Source organism: Dreissena polymorpha, chromosome 6 (genome assembly GCF_020536995.1).
Source record: "Dreissena polymorpha isolate Duluth1 chromosome 6, UMN_Dpol_1.0, whole genome shotgun sequence".
Lineage (NCBI taxonomy): Eukaryota > Metazoa > Mollusca > Bivalvia > Myida > Dreissenidae > Dreissena > Dreissena polymorpha.
Genome location: NC_068360.1, coordinates 10,334,682 through 10,353,675, shown reverse-complemented (window position 1 = coordinate 10,353,675; position 18,994 = coordinate 10,334,682). Strand labels below are relative to the sequence as shown.

The following is an 18,994-nucleotide window of genomic DNA, read 5'->3' as shown; positions in this document are numbered from 1 at the left end:
GTGCAATATTGTGACAAAAAAAAACTTTGGGGAGCATCACCCGTCTCCGACTAAGGTAGTCTTCTGCTATCAACAGAAAATCTTTAGTTGCTGATGCCATATCTGCTGTTTAGATCTGAAACAGAAGGTACAAATTAGTACCTAACCTTTATGCTTACAGGCCCTACACTTGTATTTGTCTATTTCAAGCGCCTCTGTCGCCATTACATTCCCGAATAATCCATAAAATTAGAACCCCTTAAAAATATACTTACCCCATTTTTACATGTACATGGATGGGCATTTCCAGCCCACATGTGTATTCGATCTGAAATGCCGCCACCCGCTCTAACCACATCGATGATCTGATCTTCGCATTTTATCTAACTTGAGAATGTCTTAAATTTTTATTTAACAGAAGAGGAGATAAAGTGTTAGATTCATTATTTGTTATTATATTTAATTGAAATTTTGAAATACGATGATGCCATGGGATTTATTTTAGTTTGTAGACTTTGTTAATGCGCTTTTTTTTTGCTGATGTGTAGACTGGTTGTAATGTTTCACTCACATTTTTACGTTTTTAGGGGTTGACTGTGGTAAACCAGTTTACAAAATTATTTGTTTTGTAAAAAACAGCAAAGGCTAAGATACACTATCAAATATTAATTTTTTAAAGGCCACTTTTTGTTGGATGCGGAGGAAAAAGTAAAAATATTTTTTTCTGCATTATTTTGATTTCACTATTCGGAAAATTGGATGCGGCACTCCCATTAAACAGAAGATAAAAAAAAACTCTGGCCTAAGTGTGCAGATCAACTTTCAACCTCATCTAAATAAGTGCATCGTCAGTATACACGAATGCATGTAGTGCTGCATATATATTAGCTGATGATGATCCTGTTAGAACAGATTTGATCTTCTCCTCGTGTTCCTGACACGTTTCCATACCTCTCATCTCTACCCCACCTTATTAATATTGATAATGTCATGCTTGCCAGGTTTGTATAACGTGTGTGGATTTCTTCACTGATCGCACAGAAACTCGTTACATTTGTTGCAGAAAACTGTGGCAGTTGTTCATTAATTTTTTCTCTGGCATACACATTAGTGTGACTAACATAGCTTCAGCAAATTTTTTGTTTTCCATACCCCATATTTTAACCCCAATAGGTACGTACTAAGCCTACCTTTATTAATAAAGTCTTGATTCACGGGTTTTGTGGAACTTCTGCCTTTAAGTTATCTATTGGTTCTCAAAGTTCATTTTATGTCGCGTTGTGTAATTTTTTGTTTTGACTTAATTGTCCTTGGCTTGTAAATTACTCATCAGTTTGCAAAATAAGGCAACAAGTCTTTTTCTAGCATATAACAACTTTTATTCTTGATAAAACATTCGTATATATATTGTATTGTAAACGTATCTTATTCTCATTAGTATATAATTCTTCTTTAAGAAATTGAGACAAGAAATAATCAGTAAAGAAATAAACGAGATACTCCAACACAAAATATAATCTGTCCAGAAAACAAATGTCCGTCTCAAGCACTTTCCCGTGAAGCCAGAAATTGGGAAGTATATTGTGTGATTCTCTATCGACAGTGGCTCGGCTCCATTAGAGGTTCTAACACGGTCCGTTTTATACAAAATTGGTAACCTTGGCGTTGACCCACTTGTTTTAAGGAGTAAACAGCCTTTTCCATCACTTTGACATAAACTCATAACCATAAAAAATATAACTTTAAACGGGTTATAACAATGTCCATCACTTTCTGGTCGTTAAATTATTTCTTACTATATAGGCTTATTTAACCTGTTTATATAAGCTGTTTATATAAGCAGTTCGTGTATAATTAATACTATATTGACCGCCAGATATGGTGGAATGTACGTCATTGTTGTCAACTATGTATTTCGCCAGTGACCATGCATCTCTAGTTACTAGGACAGTGATGACTTAACAGAAAAAGTGTCACAGTTTTTATACAGTGTGCATTTTTTTGTAAATATACTAAGACCCTGTAGAACCTGTGTGGATTGTAAACATATCACAAAGATATTCGCTTCATTAATTGCAGAAAACTGTGGCTGTTCTCATGAGTTGTTTCTTTCACATGGCTTACACACAAGTGTGAATACAAAGCTTGAATGGTCCTGGTTTGCCATGGTAAAAATGTTGGCTTTGTGCAATAAATAAGATAAAGGTACAAATATCAATATGGAAGCCTCTTTGTACCAATAACATTTATATTAGAAAGTGCAAAATTGTATTCCAAGAAAACAGCAGACACATTAATAAATTTTTGGAACATGTGAGTTTGGGGTCCAACATTTAAAAGAGCAATCCTTATCAACCCACTGCTATCATTATAATGCAGCCTTTAGATTCCATTGGGCATCAGCATCTAAACAGACACTGTGCTTTTTGTTAGGTCAATTTCTTGAAAAGCATGAATTAACTTTTGCAATAAATGGCTTGAGAAGTTTTAGCAACAATTATTTACATTTGTGACATCTTGATTAGATTACTTTATGTGATGAGCCATAAGGTTGGGAAAGGGATTCGGTTTCTTTATCTTATACTGGAAGCCCAATGGGGATCTATTGCATGGAAAAGGAGGTCTCTATCATTGTCATTGCTTTTCTTGAAATCTCACATGGCAAATGGAATTAGGATATGTTCTTTCGATGACATACCATTTGGGAATAACAGACCTGTCGCTTGTTCTATTATTTTTGCTTTTGTTGCAATTCTTGTTAATCTGAGGTTTTCTAAGTACCCCTCCCATTATTTCATCACATGCTTTACCCTGTTTCCCATGTTATACAACCATTACATATTTTTCTTTATTACACATGTATAATAAAACATTTTTAAGCGTTTTCATCGGCTTAGTTTGCGTTTATTGACCAACCGCATTTTGTTATTTTCCTGAAATGATGTGGTTACAGCAAATGATGTCACGAAGTGTAAACAACATTCGGGATTTATCATTATATTTGAGTAAATATTTATTTAATTTGCTCATTTAAAAGCATGTGATAAAAAAGATCTGACACTAGTTGTCATATCATACCTTTTTTTTTTTTTAAACTCGTCCAGGAAATTCTTTAGTAAGATCGCCACAAGCTCGCTTACTAACAAAATTCCTGAACTCATTTAATAAAATATGGTATGATACTACAACTAGTGCCAGATCCTATATATATATATAAAATCAAAGCAGCGCAGTAGGAGGCATTGTGTTTTTGACTAAACACATCTCTTGTTTACATTTATTTTACGACTGCAACGATAAAACAACACATAATAACTCAAGTTAACTAGTTTAATGACACGATTCCAATATATATTTTGCCCCCCAATAAACATCACAAAAATGTACTAGAATGCATTAAGTATTCACTAACAGATCTATTTAATATATTATATAAGTTAAAAAGTGGGATATAAAGGCCGCAGCATTACACAAAGAAAAAACAGCCGGTGGTAACCACGAGCCCGGAGAGATCAGCTACTCACTCGTGGAAACCTGTTACTTTGAAAATATGCCTACCAAAGGTTGATGAGCTGACGTTAAAATTACAAAAACGTGAAGTAACGCCATACAGCAGCAACACCGTCTGCCAAAAATAAAAAATGCTATTGCTCATCCAGCAACTGAACTAGGAAAAACCATATACTTGACTGGGCTTAACCTAGTTCTACCAATCGCATGACCATTGAGAATCGCTCTTGAGTTCACACATTTACATGACTCATTTATTATCAATAATCGCTACACTTGAGATCACACTTTTACATGACTTTTCATATGAATAGTTGCTACACTTGCAATCACACTTTTGCATGACTCTTTTTATGACAATGCTCGCTACACTTGCGATCACACTTTTATCGCTACACTTGCGATAATACTTTTGTTGCTAAAGGACAAGGTTGATATACTGCGCATGTAGTCACAGAGTCCATTCAGATAAATGTTTAAGAATAAATGCGCATGCCCATCCGACCCCCGGAAAACAGAATTTTCCGCCACAGTAAATTTCAAAAATTCATCCCCCACAAATTCTGGAATAGCCCTTTAACAGAACTTTCAGATATGGCTCACTATTTGGTAATGGTCAATATTAGATGATGGCTAGGGTGGTCTGATCCATGTCATCATATCGAGCAACTATTACAAAAATTCAAAAAAGTATGAATTACTTTCCAAACATATATGTCTTCTCCAATACATATGATAAAAAGAACCGTGAGATTTGCTTACTTTTTAAAAAAACGATGAAATTATCATGCCGCTCGCGCCATTTTGCTGCAGTGGATGGTAACAGATTTTTGGTGGCGATTTTCTCAAGATTATTTGTGGTGGATGACAAGCAGCTAAAGGATGGTAAGTGCAGAAATTTATTATATTAAAGCATCGAAATTAAGTCTACCATACTGATTGAATGTTTTTCTTGTAAATATTGTTAATATTTTTAAATTTTTGGTTGCATGACGGACGTTATTATTTCCTGTCCAACATAAGTGAATTTCCAAAGTAAAAGTTCGTCTCTAATGCATAAACTGTCGGTGAAACAGTAGCCAACTAGTTAAACATTACATTAAACAACAACGATTTCAATTGGAAATATAACAATATATTCATAATATTGTCTAAATTTACGAACTTTCCAAACACTACCACGAATTCCGTCCAACTTCTACGTCCGTAACACGAGTGTTAGAAATCAACATATATCGAGTGGTATTCATCATTGTTAATGCGCGGGAGTTTAAACAATTCGCACGCGCAAATATGTATGACGTCATCGGTATAAAAACAACAGAAAGAAACAAAGATGGCGAGTACGCGGTCGCTTTCCTCGTCCGTCCCGGTAAGTTGCGTCCGTAACTGATTAACGAGCGTCACAAATTTTGTTGAATATTGTCAATTGTTTGATACTTGTTCATTGCTAAGCCCCAATTTCACAAGATTATCGAATGTCCATTATATTTCATCGACCGTCGTAATTTTCACGGCTGTTTAGTTTGTGTGCGACGATTTATCGAGATTTAAATGTAGTATTGGGACAGAATGATGAGTGACGGACGTCATTTTAGGACCAAAAACTTATGACGGACGTTATAATTGGACCGTAATATGCCGTGGCGGACGTTTTTTGGACCGGATTATATGTGACGGACGTTAGTGAAGACATGAAATTGAACTTAAAAACCAAGTATTTTAATCATCTTTGGATAAATATGCCACCATTAATATTATTTTACGATCTTTCCTATTGAGGAAGGTATTTTTCATCTTTATAGAGACAATAATCTTTTCAATGGTACAGATAACACATATTTGCGTGACGGACGTAATATGTGGACAGTATATTTTTTGACGGACGTTGTTGGTGCGTTACTGTGTAGAAAAAAACGTTGTTTTCCTTATGTAAACTGCATTGAGTACGAAAAGAACAAAACAATATGATTCTAATCAAATTTTTTTTAATAAACATGCATAAATGTCATAATTGAAACGATCACAATCAAGAAATGGTATAAGCCATTATGGCAACAAGACACACGCCAGCCATATATTAACCACATATTTATCACACAGTGTGATTTTCAAGTAAATCCATAAACAAACAATACCTGTAAAGAAACCCCCAATTTAATTCCACAAACACAATTTATTTCCTCACACCCGATAAAATAATACAAATAATCCATCAAAGTCAAATCTCCGATAGTTTTCACACATTGCATTCTCTATGGGATAGATGTATTAATGCTGTATCTGACAGTTCTGCATGCTGCCGGTAACGTAGTATTGATCAATGCCATTTGGCCATTTGATACCTGCTGAGGTGTAACAAGTATTTAACTCCTAGATATCGGTCCCAACATCAGAGACCTTTGATGTGTACCGACAGCATTGGTGCTTGCAGTTTTTGGGGGATTGGTTTATTTGAGGTCATTTTGTAACACTGTTGTGATTGTCAAAGACTTGTGTATTTAAATGGTTTTATTGTTGTTGTTATTTTATACTGGAATTTGAGTATGAGGTAATTCAAATGTTTTTATTTAGAAGATAAAATTAATATTAAATGAATAATACCAAAATATACCCCCTAGAACATTTTTTAAATATTTTTTTTAATTTTGGGTGGATGGGTAGTGTATGTAAAAACAATTTAAAGTAAGCACTTTCAGGCACACTTGAATGCCGTAAGAGGGTCGTTTATTCTGTTGATGCCAGTCAATGAAGAAGTCACTTCTCCATAAATTTTAACCCGAGGCCAACCCCTGATGACGCGTTTGACTTTGCGGGAGTGTAATAATCATTAAGTATTTTCATCAGAGTCGACATTTATTTCCCAGCCACTTGCCTTGCAGGGCGATTAGCTAAGGAATTTCACTCGTCATGCTGTAATATGTACTTGCCCTGCAATTTATTGAAAAAATGCAATAAATCACAGTTCTTTCCACTGGAGCTTTTTCAGGCGCTCCGGGGCTTAAAGGGGTGGCTTCGGGAGGAGTGTCCCCTCCTGACGTTATTTTTGTTTATCGTGTAAATTGACGTTCCGTGGTTCGTTATAATTTAAAAAAAAACAGCGTCAAAAGACGTCATTTGGTGCGCTATGACTCTTCAAGGAAAACCCCATGCTATACAGTCATTTGTCAAGACATTTTTTAATAATAGTTTTACAACTTTCCCGCAAAGATAGTAAAATCCCGACTGGAAAGATTCCCCAATACATCCGTATCAATCCGACTTTAATACTGCATACTTACTACTTATCAAGTTTCTATTAATTACCCATTAATCCCATCGTTAAAAGCACTTTCTGGTATTTTATCGACGATAAAAGTGCTCTATAATTTCCTTTCAAACAAACGTTGCCATTTCTCTTAAGTATCAACTCAATTTCGGTTATAATCAGTAACTAATATGTTTTTTTGTGATTTTCTATTGGTTATCATATAGAACTGTTAACTCATGAACTTCAATAAAGTTAATAAACTGTTTTAACACATCTTTAAATGGTAACAATTGCGCTACGAAGTTTTTATGCGGCCGCGGATACGCCCACGCGTTTCCTGAAGATATGTGACATAGACACAAAGGCAATTTGGCGCTCTTTTTAAACACGAAAAACACGTGGCTTGTAAAAGAAATTTGCTGCGTTTCTTAAAAAATAAATACGAAATGTCGATGTTTAAGCATGTAATAAAACGATTATTCAATTTGTGTCTTTTGACTTTGAATTTATTATTCAAACTCGTTGAATAACATGATACAATGTTCGGCAGAGCCTCGCAATATATTATTTTATCCAACTCGTTTAATGCATTTAATTTTGAAATACACTCATATACTATCCTCTAACATCGCAAGTATAATTATTTGAAACAAATCAATAAATATAAATTATATATACGTATTATCATATAGCCCCCTGAAGATGCTCAGGACCAGTTAAAGAAAATGAAAGCCGCCGAACGGGCAAGGGCATATCGAGAGAGGAGAAGAAATGATACCCAGCACAAAGAGAAAGAGAGGCAGAGAAAAAAGGAATACAGAGCGAGGATGAAGGAATCTATCTCCAATGACGAAATTTTGAGACAGAGAGAAATGAGTAGAATCCGGCAGAAACGATTCAATGAGAATAAAAAGCGAAAACTCGAGGGAGAAGGAGAAACAGAAGCTGTCAAACCAGCGAGGGCGAAGAAGGCCATTACCAGAAGAGAAAGCCTGAAACAAAGAGAGTATTGGAGGGCAAAGAAGCGGGAACAAAGAGCCAACATGACCTCTCAAAAAAAGCGCAGAATTCGAGAAAAGGAGCGTGCCCGCTATGCAAAACGAAAACAGTCATTAGCACCATGTACGACGTTTGCTGAAACCACAACAACGTCTGATTCATATACCGCCCCTACCGAATCACCTTCACTTCTATCATCGGCGGCGACGAAGCAAAGGGCATACCGGCTGAAAAAGAACATTCCAAAAACACCAGAAAAGTTTGCCCAAGTTATGGGACACATTCTCTTAAATTCTACCCCTCGTCAAAAGACGTGTTTAAGAAGGATTGGCATTTCAAGCAGTCCAAGAAAGGAGGAGGCCTACCGGTATTCTAAGTCCATAATAGAAACGATTCGATCCATCAAAGAAAAACGTCAACAGAAATGGCTAGCTGTTAAGAGATGCCTTATTACCTCAATAAAGAGCACAAGGAAGGCAAGAAACTACAAGAAAATGTCAGAGGCGACAGGACTGAGCTACAGAGCGCTCAAGAAATACACACACGATGATTTGAGTGATCTGACAAGTTACCAACGTAAGAGAAGACAAGACTGTCTTACTGAAGAAACCATTGAACAGGTAAAGAGCCATTATGAAGCTAGCGCGTCCTTTGTACCCGACATCAAGGCGGTTAGCAAGAAAACCTTTAAATCGCAAAAAGTGCTGGACAGACCATTGGCAAGGATATACGAAAGTTTTAAGTCCAAGCATCCTGACATTGACATATCACAATCTAAATTTTCAACATTACGTCCGGCTAATGTGAAAACAAGCAAACACCAACGACTGTACCAAAGTATGTGTGAATATTGCACTAATTCAAAATTAAAAATGCAAGCAATCAACACCGTGAGTGAAAGGCTTCAAATTCAAGACTGCAAATTAAGAGAAATAGATGACTTTGTTGACCTTACTACATGCAAAAAAATGGAGGGTTCCGAATATCATGAGAAGAAATGCCTGACTAGAGACTGTGATGACTGTGGTGTCGACGGTCTAGACAAGTTTTACGGGGCGCTTATTGCAGCTACTGAACGTGAGGAAGACAAAGTTTCATGGAAGCATTGGTCAAATGTGCAGTACTGCCAACCAGGCAAAAGGCCGTCAACACGCAAGACTTTATTGACCAAAAGTACGAACTTGGTTGAATTAAAAGATGCACTGAAAAAAGATGTTGCCTCGCTAAGTGAACACTTGCTAAATGCATACTGGCAAAAGAACTGCTTCCAAACTCTATCCAAGAGAGTGCCGAAAGACAGCATAGTAGTCCATATGGACTTTTCAGAGAATTACTCTACATTTTATCAGCAGGAGATCAGCAGTGCCCATTGGATGAAGAATCTCGTGACAGTACATCCGTCAGTTGCATTCTACACTTGTCCAGACTGCGGAGACACTGCAAAACCTGTCATGGATGTACTCGTATTCTTGTCGGATGATACCAACCACGACCACCATGCCGTCCAAACTTTTGTAGAAGAAACTGTCCGTTTTCTTAAAGAAGATCGCCACCTTAACTTCAAGAACATGTATGAGTTCACAGACGGATGCTCGTCCCAGTACAAGTCCCGTGGCCCCTTTGTCGATATATCATATGGGATGTCTGACTTTGAAATTCAGCGAGAGCGATTCTTCTTCGGGTCCTGTCACGGAAAAGGGCCATGTGATGGTGCCGGTGGTGTTGTAAAAACAGCGACAAGGATGGCAGTGATTCGGGGAGAGGCTGTTATCACTGATGCCACAACAATGTATAATCATCTGAAAATGAAGTTGACCAGAATTGCAAAGATACAAAATGTGTGTAACCACAGTAGGCGTGAATTCTTCTTGGTAGATATCAAAAGGGACAGACCAGATCGGACTGTAAAGGCCCCACTCAAAGGAACTAGGAAGGTGCATTCCATCCGGGGCATTTCGCCTGGAGTGGTACACACACGGACCCTTGGGTGCGCTTGCTCATACTGCATTACTGGGGAGGGAGATGTCTGCAATAACATGGAGTATGTCGGTGAATGGAGTGAAGAAACGCTCCGCATACCAGGCCAGAGAGGGAGACCGGAAAGGAGAGGCACAGGCAGAGGTGTCAGGACCAGGGGTGGGAGGAAAGCTGCTCCTGCAGAGCCCATGACAGACTCAGGGACACAGAGGGGGGCTAGGCGTGCAGCAAGAGGAAGTCGAGGTGGAAGAGGTGTAAGGACACGAGGCGGTGGAAGAGGTGTAAGGACACCAGGCGGCGGAAGATGTGTAGCCAGACCAAACGTGTCGTTTTCTGAAGGTAAGTCCTGCTATAAAGCTATTATTATGTATCAAGCACTCATAATGAACTGTTAACATTCTATATCTCTTCCTAACACACATAAAATCCAAATCACGTATTTTAACAAAATATGTGATATCGTTGTCATTTCCCAAATGTTTGATGTAATGGGAGTGTAAATTTAACCATCAAACATTTTTATATACATTACGTAGACTAGTGCAATGAAACTGTCATGGTGTGCATGTCGTTGTTAGTTTAAGGATGTTTATTAAATTTACCCAGTTTTATATTGAATGACAAAAAAAGACAAACGCTATCATTTATACAACATTTAATGTATTTAATATTTACACTCCATATTATTCTGTTCCAACATTCATGTTTTATTCAGCCTTAATTTGTATGCAATTTCTCACTCAGATTCTGATACTTCAATCTCCGAAAATTTGATGGACATGTCTGACTCCGACTCTATGGATCCCTCCCTTGATATTGCATTCGATGACCAGGAAGTGAACTCCCTCGAAGGTAAGGTAATAGATGAGATTGTTGTAGCTGCAGGGTCATGTCCTATAAAAATAATCAAAACCTATATGAACCTAAACACAACTATAACTTATATTTTACCGCATTTATTTTTTAACCAAATGAACACATAACTATACTTTTTGTAGATGTTTCATTTTAAAGTGTCATTCAACTTTTGATATTTCAGACTCAGATGATTCAAATGTAGAGCCTGTCTCCGTGATCTTGCATGATCCCAATCCGTCCCTCGACCAGGAAGTGAACTCCCTTGAAGGTAAGGTCACAGATGAGATTGTTGTAGCTGCAGGGCCATTTCCTATAAAAATAGTCAAAAGCTATATTAACATAGACACAACTGTAACCAATATTTTACCGCATTCATTGTTAACAAAATTAACACATAACTTTACTATTTGTAGATGTTTCATTTTAAATTGTCATTCAACTTTTGATATTTCACTATCAGATGAGTCATACGTACACCCTGCCTCCATGGTCTTACCTGATCCAAATCCGTCCCTTGACCAGGAAGTGAACTCCTTTGATTCTGAAGGTAGGTTTGCAAACAAGTGATTTTTTGTGCTGTGCTGTATATTTCATTTAAACGGTCAATGTTGGTCAAGTTTGCATTATAATTGCAATAATTGAGAATGCAATATTCTCCTTTAGATACTGATGAATTACCACTCGGGGACTATGTGTCTGATTCTGAAAACAGTTTGAGTAGCAGTTTGTCAGCATTAATTGACTCTATAATACAGGTAGATAAATATTGCCTTTTTTTATAGCCTTCTTTAAATATGTTTGCAAGTTGTTACGTATATTAACAGAATGCTTGCTGACTGTATTTTTTAAATTTTATTTTACACTATTTTTACATTTGATTTTCACTTCTGTTGCCAAATAACGTCAGCAGTAATTTGTATGTTTCTCTGGCAATTACTAAATAATGACCTGTCTTTGACTAAATACATAATATTTACTGTCATACCACAGAAGCAAAGTTCTAGTTCCTGTGATGAAGATATCAAAGATGGAAGTTCTAGCTCCTGTGATGAAGATATCATAGATGGATTTGCAATCGTTAGTTTCAAGACAGTCGAGGATTTGGAGGTAATCTTTAATGATTGGGTAAACTTTTGAAGAATAATTGATATATCTTTTTGATTTGCTTGCTTACATAATTAACTGACATATTTGACTATTACAAGCACATAACTTTGTTTGACATCAAATAATACAGTGTGTATATGCATTGGCAGTACACATTCATTTTTTCAATACAGTGTGGTTTTTTCACCATTTTGGGAATGGGGCCCGAGTCCCTTCAGATTGGGAAAAAAATGCGGGGTTTTGACGAAAAATTTGGAACCTAAGTGTTGTAGTTGTTTTGCTAATAAATGCTTGTGAAGACGTTGCATAACATTTCATTTATATAAATGCAACATTAATCAATAACAACTCATGAACATGTATAAATACATGTATATGTTCTTGATGCATTTGTAATTATTCAACATTTTTTCAGCAACATGGAACTGATTGTGACAGCTGCTTGACGACAACAAATGTAGAGATAGATGGTATTGCATTTTTTTCCTTAAATTAGCGAATTGGTCGATAGAACTGAGATTAAAATGGCTTTAATGTTGCGTATCCCCAATTAAACAATATCTGGTGTCCAAAATTAAACATGTTTTTTACTTTTATACCATTGCAATGCTGTAACCAATGCTCTGTCCAAATTTCTGGTTATATTTTAGATGCAAGATTAGAAGACCAGGAAACGAACGGTACAAGTATACCAGGCATAGGACAGCAACAGACTCTAAGGTAGGTTATTATAATCAATTCTTGGTACAGTTTGTTTTAAATTGTTGGATAACTATCAGGTCACAGGTTCAAGCATAACCAACACATTCTTAGTTATTTCATAGTCAAACAAATCTTCTACATATCTATATTTACTTGCCATAAAAATGCACTGACAACTTACCTTATGTGGTTGCTGTTACTATAACCACGTCACTGTCTGAACATGCTTATATAGTCACTGCTACCAAGAGCAGTCATTTGATACATTCATAATTATGATTGCTTTTTTTTTTTAAAGAAAATGGTATAAAAATGGTATTCAAACATTTATTTTAATTCTCTGCAGCATGAGTTATCAAGATGGAGCATATATTATTGTTCAACATGGCACTGAAAAGTATCCTGCAGTAGTGAGTTGACAAAGTTCAATGGTTGTTCTTGTTCATTTGAAACAAGTTTTCTTCAAAGTTTACATTGAATCCTGAAAATATAGCTATATCAGAATTATAAATGCATTTTTACCAGCAAAATTTAACAGTCTGGAAAACTTGGTTTCAGTACTTACATGTTTTTGTTCATTTTGTTGTTTGAAAGAAATGCACCTCTTTGTTGCAGAAAGCGCACAGTGAGATTTTAATAAAGTCAGAAATTTATCATTTGGAAGCATAGAATGCAACAAAAACTTCATAGCAGACCAGTTCTGGTTTGATTCATTAAACCTTACTATTTTATGTAAAAGTAAAGGATACATCCAGCAATTATCTTTTTCATATAGAATATATTAAATAAGTTGAATAAAATTGAGCTCTTAATCATGAGTGTTAATTTAATCAGTTATAAATTATTATTTTAAGGTTGATGGATGGCCATGGGTCAGATTTTTCAAGAGAAAGCGGGGTCAAACCAACCACTGGGAGATGCAAGAGACCAGGCATGTAGTAGTGCTACAAGACGTTGCCGGTCTATTACAACCACCAGAGTTAGTCTGTTGTGGATCCAGATTCCTCTACGCGTTTGAAGGTACAATGGATCATGTTTATTGTTCATTTTCAGAGCAAAACTGTGATATCATAGTAGCCTGCTTTAGGCTAGGGTCTTGTTTTGCAGTTGAAGGTTAGAATAAATTTACCTTGCATTTAATTATATAATTTTAACTGCTTAATCCCCTGTTTCAAAGTTTGGTACAGGAACAAAATTGACGAAATGCAGACTGATATCGGTTCATAATTGTATTTTGATCACAAATAAACGATAGCAGTAAATATAATTATGAAATTAAATGATTGTCATTGATTTTGTTTTCAGACTTCTAATGACAAGCGGGTGGAGATGGCTAGCAAGATGGCGTTATCATCATCTGACATTTTGAATCTGAAAGCTTTGTTAATAGTTTGAATAAATTTTACTTTGAATTAAAATGTGTACTTTTTTCTTTGTAAAGATATACAGTAGTTGGAATCCCAAGGATCCATTGTGTTTAGGCTTGGCTTATGGTTCTTGTGTATATGCAAAGCACCCTTTACCATGCTAATATATTTAAAACCTACTAGCACTAAGCAGTGGGTGACCGACACCATTTAAATGTCCATCAAAGGTATTTTCAGTCCAAATGATGTCCATCACAGGTAGTTTTAGTCCAAAATAACATCCATCACTTGAAGTTTCAGTCCAAAATAACGTCCATCACTTGAAGTTTCAGTCCAAAATAACGTCCATCACTTGTAATTTCTGTCCATAATAACATCCATCACATGTAATTCCTGTCCAATATAACGTCCATCACAGGCTATATTTGTCCAACATAACGTCCATCACACCAGTATTAATTTTATAATTTTTAATTATAGAAAAGAGAAGAAGGTAATTAGTTTTTACATTCAATGAAAGGAACATATATATTTGTTTGTTTGAAAACACTTAAATTACCATTTGTATAATGTCAAGTTGGAGAAAGAATAAACAGAAAATGCCCAGTTAATTTGTTGTTCATGGGTGTTTCTATATGTGGAATATACAAGATTTTACATAACGTAGTTTACTTTAAACCATGAAATAATATAGAAATTTCAATCTGCTAAAAATCATAAGTGTTATTTTTTTGTTTCACTCAATAATTATTTTAAGAAAAAGAAAGCAATGAGATTTTCCTGTCCATATAACGCCCATCACATACGAAAATTTATCTAGTTGTCATGGTAACACAATCCATATTATTATCTTTCTGATAACGATTTCTGATGTCTGAAATACTTGTTAATCATATGGAACAGAAATAATGGCCCTCATGAATATTTTTTATTCTCATTATTTTATTACCCAAAATTGACCATTACCAAATAGTGAGCCATATAATAATTTTATTTGTGCACATAACATAATACTACAATCCATATGAACAGTTATTAACAATTCAGAAATATCACAGATAGTCACCATCATAGATAATAATACATATATATATATGGTTTATATTCTATTACACTTTATCACACTTATTGGTTTGGTCAAAATTAAATTATATTGAAATATAGATATAAAAGTGCACTGGATAACCCGTAAAGTTTTGACGAAAGATCGTACAAAACTTATTTCCAATGGGGTCCAAAGCCGTCACATGTAGATCTGAGTGACGTTATATCATAAATTCGTAATATATGATGGAAAAAAGTGACAACCGTCTCACAATTTTTCCATTTCTTTTAATAAATGTTTCTTAACAAGTTTTTTGAACGTATTCTTAGACTTTGTGCATCGTATATTTTTATGGCAAGTTATTCCAGTCTTTTATTGCATTATGGTAAAAAGATTTGGAAGTAAAAGTATCAACTGGTTGTACGTGATAATCACCCTTATCATTAGATCTAGTCCCGTAAGAATGGATATTACTACATTTTAGTGAATATTACTACAGATGGCGTCACAAATGCAATCCAAATACAATTCAAGGCCAACATCCCACAGATGAACACCTGATCACTCCGAAAAAACTATTGCGTCACGGCATTGATCGGTAACAACACTATTTCATGCTTGGTAAACTTTTCCGCTCAGGTAACCCCAGCAATTGATGCGCTTTTGCTTCATGTCAACCACTTGGTCCGAAACACCAGCTCTGTTCCAAGTTAGTCAAGGTAAAATGTCAATCCACGCAAGAACGGAATCTAGAAGGGCGGCCAGAAGGTAGTTTAATTCTTGTTTAATGTTTTTCTTTAGTTAAATCACTGACGTATTGGCAAGATCTTTATTCCTAGGTTTATAAAAAGAATGTATGGTGCTTTATTTAACCAAATGTTCCACTCGACTGCATGCCTGAACAGTGCCCATGTCATTCCGCGCATTCCCCACCAACCGATTTGTTTGTGGTCGGGGATTTTCAGGTTGCTCTTGCCTTTCTGTAAGGCGCGAACGCCGGCCCAATACGGGATCGAGTCCCCGATTACCCATATATCTCGGTCCAGTTGAAGGAGCCGGGAATCATCCTCCACAACCTCCTCCACATTTTTCGATAATTTCCTTTTTCTTCCATGAGGCATGATTTCAGATGATTTGAGATTTAAATTAAATGTTTGTTGACGATCCAAATGAAAGCACAGGCAGTTTGCAAAAGTTTCCTTCTTTATCAACTGAGTAACAAATCTATTTATTAAAATTATTAGTAAAAAAAAAAATAATTGTTAAATCTGCAAGTTTTTACACAATAATGGCTAGACTTAGCTCCTTGTTGAATTCTTTATTAGTGTTACAATTTTCAAGTAGAAAGTTAATAACTTCATTAGTATCAACACAGTATATAATATCTACATTTTATTTACACCTTATGCAGAGGCGTATTTAGTTGGGGGGCTAGGGGGCTAAAGTCCCCCCAGCTGGCTGGCTAGACACGATTTTTAATAAAAATGAGCCCCTTACAGTTTCAATCCACTTGTGTATTTCCTGTCATATGTCCCTAATTAAGCCATAAACAGGTGTCGATTTGTGTGATTAGCCCCCAGGCATGTGTACAGACGATCTAACCTTCGTCAGCTTAAGTGCACGCTTCATTGACTGTAAGTAATAAACTGTGCTATTTGATTGGCTGAAGAAGATACATTCATCCATACATTTAGCTATAGATAAATGTTTACAAATGGCTGCCGCATGAGACTTGTGAAAAACAATATTTCAATTTGTAGCAATTAAAGAGTTTAGACGAACGCAATGGACATTAATAATTATTTTTTCGGTAATTTCTTTGATGAATTTAATTGGTATTAGCTCTTTAGAGTGATAATCCTTTTGAGTAACAAGTTATTGCCAGTGAAATTCAACTGCACACTTAATGAATGGCAATTATTTTTTATTTTATTTTATTTTTTTTTTAAATCAGGCTAACTGCTTTGATGTTCATCCATAGTTTTTAAAATTAAAAAAGACTCAAAAATGAAGAATTACTTTGCTATATGAAACTAAATCATTTTCTTAAAGCGTGACAACATCGAGGCAACAACAACCGAATTAAACTACACAAGAAACCTAACGACTCCCTTTGTTGACACTTTTGTGAACGAAATGGACACCAAATTCAGTGATTTGCAGACTAAGGCAGCCATGGGATTGAAGTTTATAACTGAACAAATGTGCTCCTCTCCTATCAGTGCTAGTGACCTTGAATGGTTCAATGATGATCTCCCTTCCCCTCAGTCCCTCCCTGCTGAGTTGCACTTTATATGGAAGGCTAGGTGGAAAGGTGTACCCAACCAACCTACTACCCTTCAGGGCTCTGTTGCACATTGTGATTCCCAGCTGTACCCCATCATTTACACTGTTTTGTCCATATCATGTGTGTTCCCTGTCACATCATGCGAGTGTGAAAGGAGTATCAATGCCCAAGGACTTGTTAAGACAAAACTAATGTCATCAATGGGTCAGGACAGGTTGTCCGCTGTGTGACTGCTTTCCATTCATAGGGACATGGACATAAACATTTTAATGTTGTACCTAAGTTGACCTAGTAGGATATCCAACAAGGTTAAATAAGAGGTCCACCCATCTAACTCTGTTAAAAAAGTTATGGATACAGATAATGTCCTCCCACCACTTTAGTGGTTTGAGAGACATTTGATTTACCCCTGTGTGTCTGTCTGTCCGTGTGTCTTTCACACTTGATGTGTGAACTCAAGCTCTTATTTGTTTTACATGCACTTTTATCATGAAAATGCTGATTAGATAGCAGGAAATCGCATCATTTCAAGGTGCCATTAAAAAAAAATCGACGACGGAAGGGGACAACCCTCCCGCACCCTCCCCTGTTGAGCCCCCCCTCTTAAAACTTTCTGGATACGCCTCTGTTATGATAATATAAACCCATTACATTAATAAATAAGTGACTCAAATTTTTTGATCGACTATTATATATGAAATATATATAGTGGAGCTATCCTTCTCACCCGGGCGTTCCTGTTACATTAGCGTTAGTGTTCAAGCATGCAAATGTTAAAGTTTGTGTACCACCCCAAATATTTCCTATGTCCTTTGACATATTGCTTTTATATTTTGCTTACTTCTTTAACAACATGACCCCAATCTATAAACAAGAGCAGACAACTGTATCAAGCATTTTGACAGAATTATTGCCCCTTTTATACTTAGAATATGCATAACATTGATAAGTTTGCGTACCACCTCAAATATTTTCCATGTCATTTGACATATTGCTTTCATATTTTGCATACTTCTTTACCAACATGATCCCACTCTATAAACAAGAGCAGACAACTGTATCAAGCATTTGACAGAATTATGGCCCCTTCTATACTTAGATAATTGAACATTTTGCTTAAATTGCCATAACTTCTTTATTTATGATCACATTTGATTCATACTTTGACAAAACAACACTTACCTGACATACCACAATGCACTCCAACCAAACCATCTCCCATGCCCCACCCCAGAATCCCACCTCCAAAATAAAACAATAAAATAGTCGAGCGCGAAAGCTCTTTTTTGTATCAATATGATGTTATGTATAATACAAGAAGAAAACATGGAGTTCATTACAATTTTCTACTTTTTCTATAATTTTCAATTATACTTGATCTTGTATTTTGTTGTCTGTAATCAATCTTTGTTACTGCGCATGACAATCCATTGACTAAACCATCGTCTACATCTAGATTAATTAAGACACAGGACATAAGTTATGCCTTCAGCTATGCCCCTGTTTTGCACAACCCAGCAGTGTGTGTTGAATCATTAGGTATTCTGGAAACAAGTTGCTCTTTAACTGCTGGAGAATCATGACTCATAACTTGATCAAAGGTAGAGATAGAAACTTTTGAACTGTTTGTACCCTGGTAAAGGTTTGCATTAAAATCATTTAATCGTTCATTTGTGTTAAATGCACAGCTTTCTCTGGATGTTCAGAATTTGAGGTTATTATAGTTTGCTTTATAGCACATCCGTGTCACCTTGTGTATGGTTTCCCTCTCGAAATCTATTAAGTAGTTCTGCAAATTGTTTATCATTTTTCTGTTGCATTATCGCTTCAAGTTCATGCATTTTAACAGCATCCTTTCCATAGATTTGTTTCTAATGGCCCAAAGTTTGCACTCAAATTCTCAAAAATCCAAC

General features: G+C 35.9%; 2 protein-coding genes across 4 annotated transcripts in view; both read left to right on the top strand.

The window, feature by feature from the left end:
• Positions 1–18,994, top strand: part of LOC127833586 (uncharacterized) — a 121,997-nt gene that overhangs the window by 68,611 nt on the left and 34,392 nt on the right. The window lies entirely within an intron of this gene.
• LOC127833585 (uncharacterized) lies at positions 4,337–14,314 on the top strand. 2 transcript variants are annotated; one of them, XM_052358928.1, is made up of 12 exons: positions 4,337–4,861; positions 7,432–10,054; positions 10,460–10,567; positions 10,755–10,841; positions 11,034–11,120; positions 11,237–11,328; positions 11,564–11,680; positions 12,096–12,150; positions 12,331–12,400; positions 12,729–12,792; positions 13,237–13,402; positions 13,688–14,313. In XM_052358928.1, the coding sequence occupies exons 1-12, from the start codon at positions 4,826–4,828 to the stop codon at positions 13,693–13,695; spliced, it is 3,513 nt and encodes a 1,170-aa protein (XP_052214888.1). In that variant the 5' UTR covers positions 4,337–4,825; the 3' UTR covers positions 13,696–14,313. The 2 variants fall into 2 exon arrangements, 1 of the variants encoding a protein (XP_052214888.1); XR_008027497.1 differs by lacking the exon at positions 12,729–12,792 and having other exon boundaries at positions 13,688–14,314.

Bases quoted from the DNA above. Each gene is read 5' to 3' on its own strand.
- LOC127833585 (XM_052358928.1), top strand. From the start codon at position 4,826: ATGGCGAGTACGCGGTCGCTTTCCTCGTCCGTCCCG. The intron at 4,862-7,431 runs GTAAGTTGCGTC...ATTATCATATAG, and splicing joins CGCTTTCCTCGTCCGTCCCG to CCCCCTGAAGATGCTCAGGA. The intron at 12,151-12,330 runs GTATTGCATTTT...GTTATATTTTAG, and splicing joins AACAAATGTAGAGATAGATG to ATGCAAGATTAGAAGACCAG.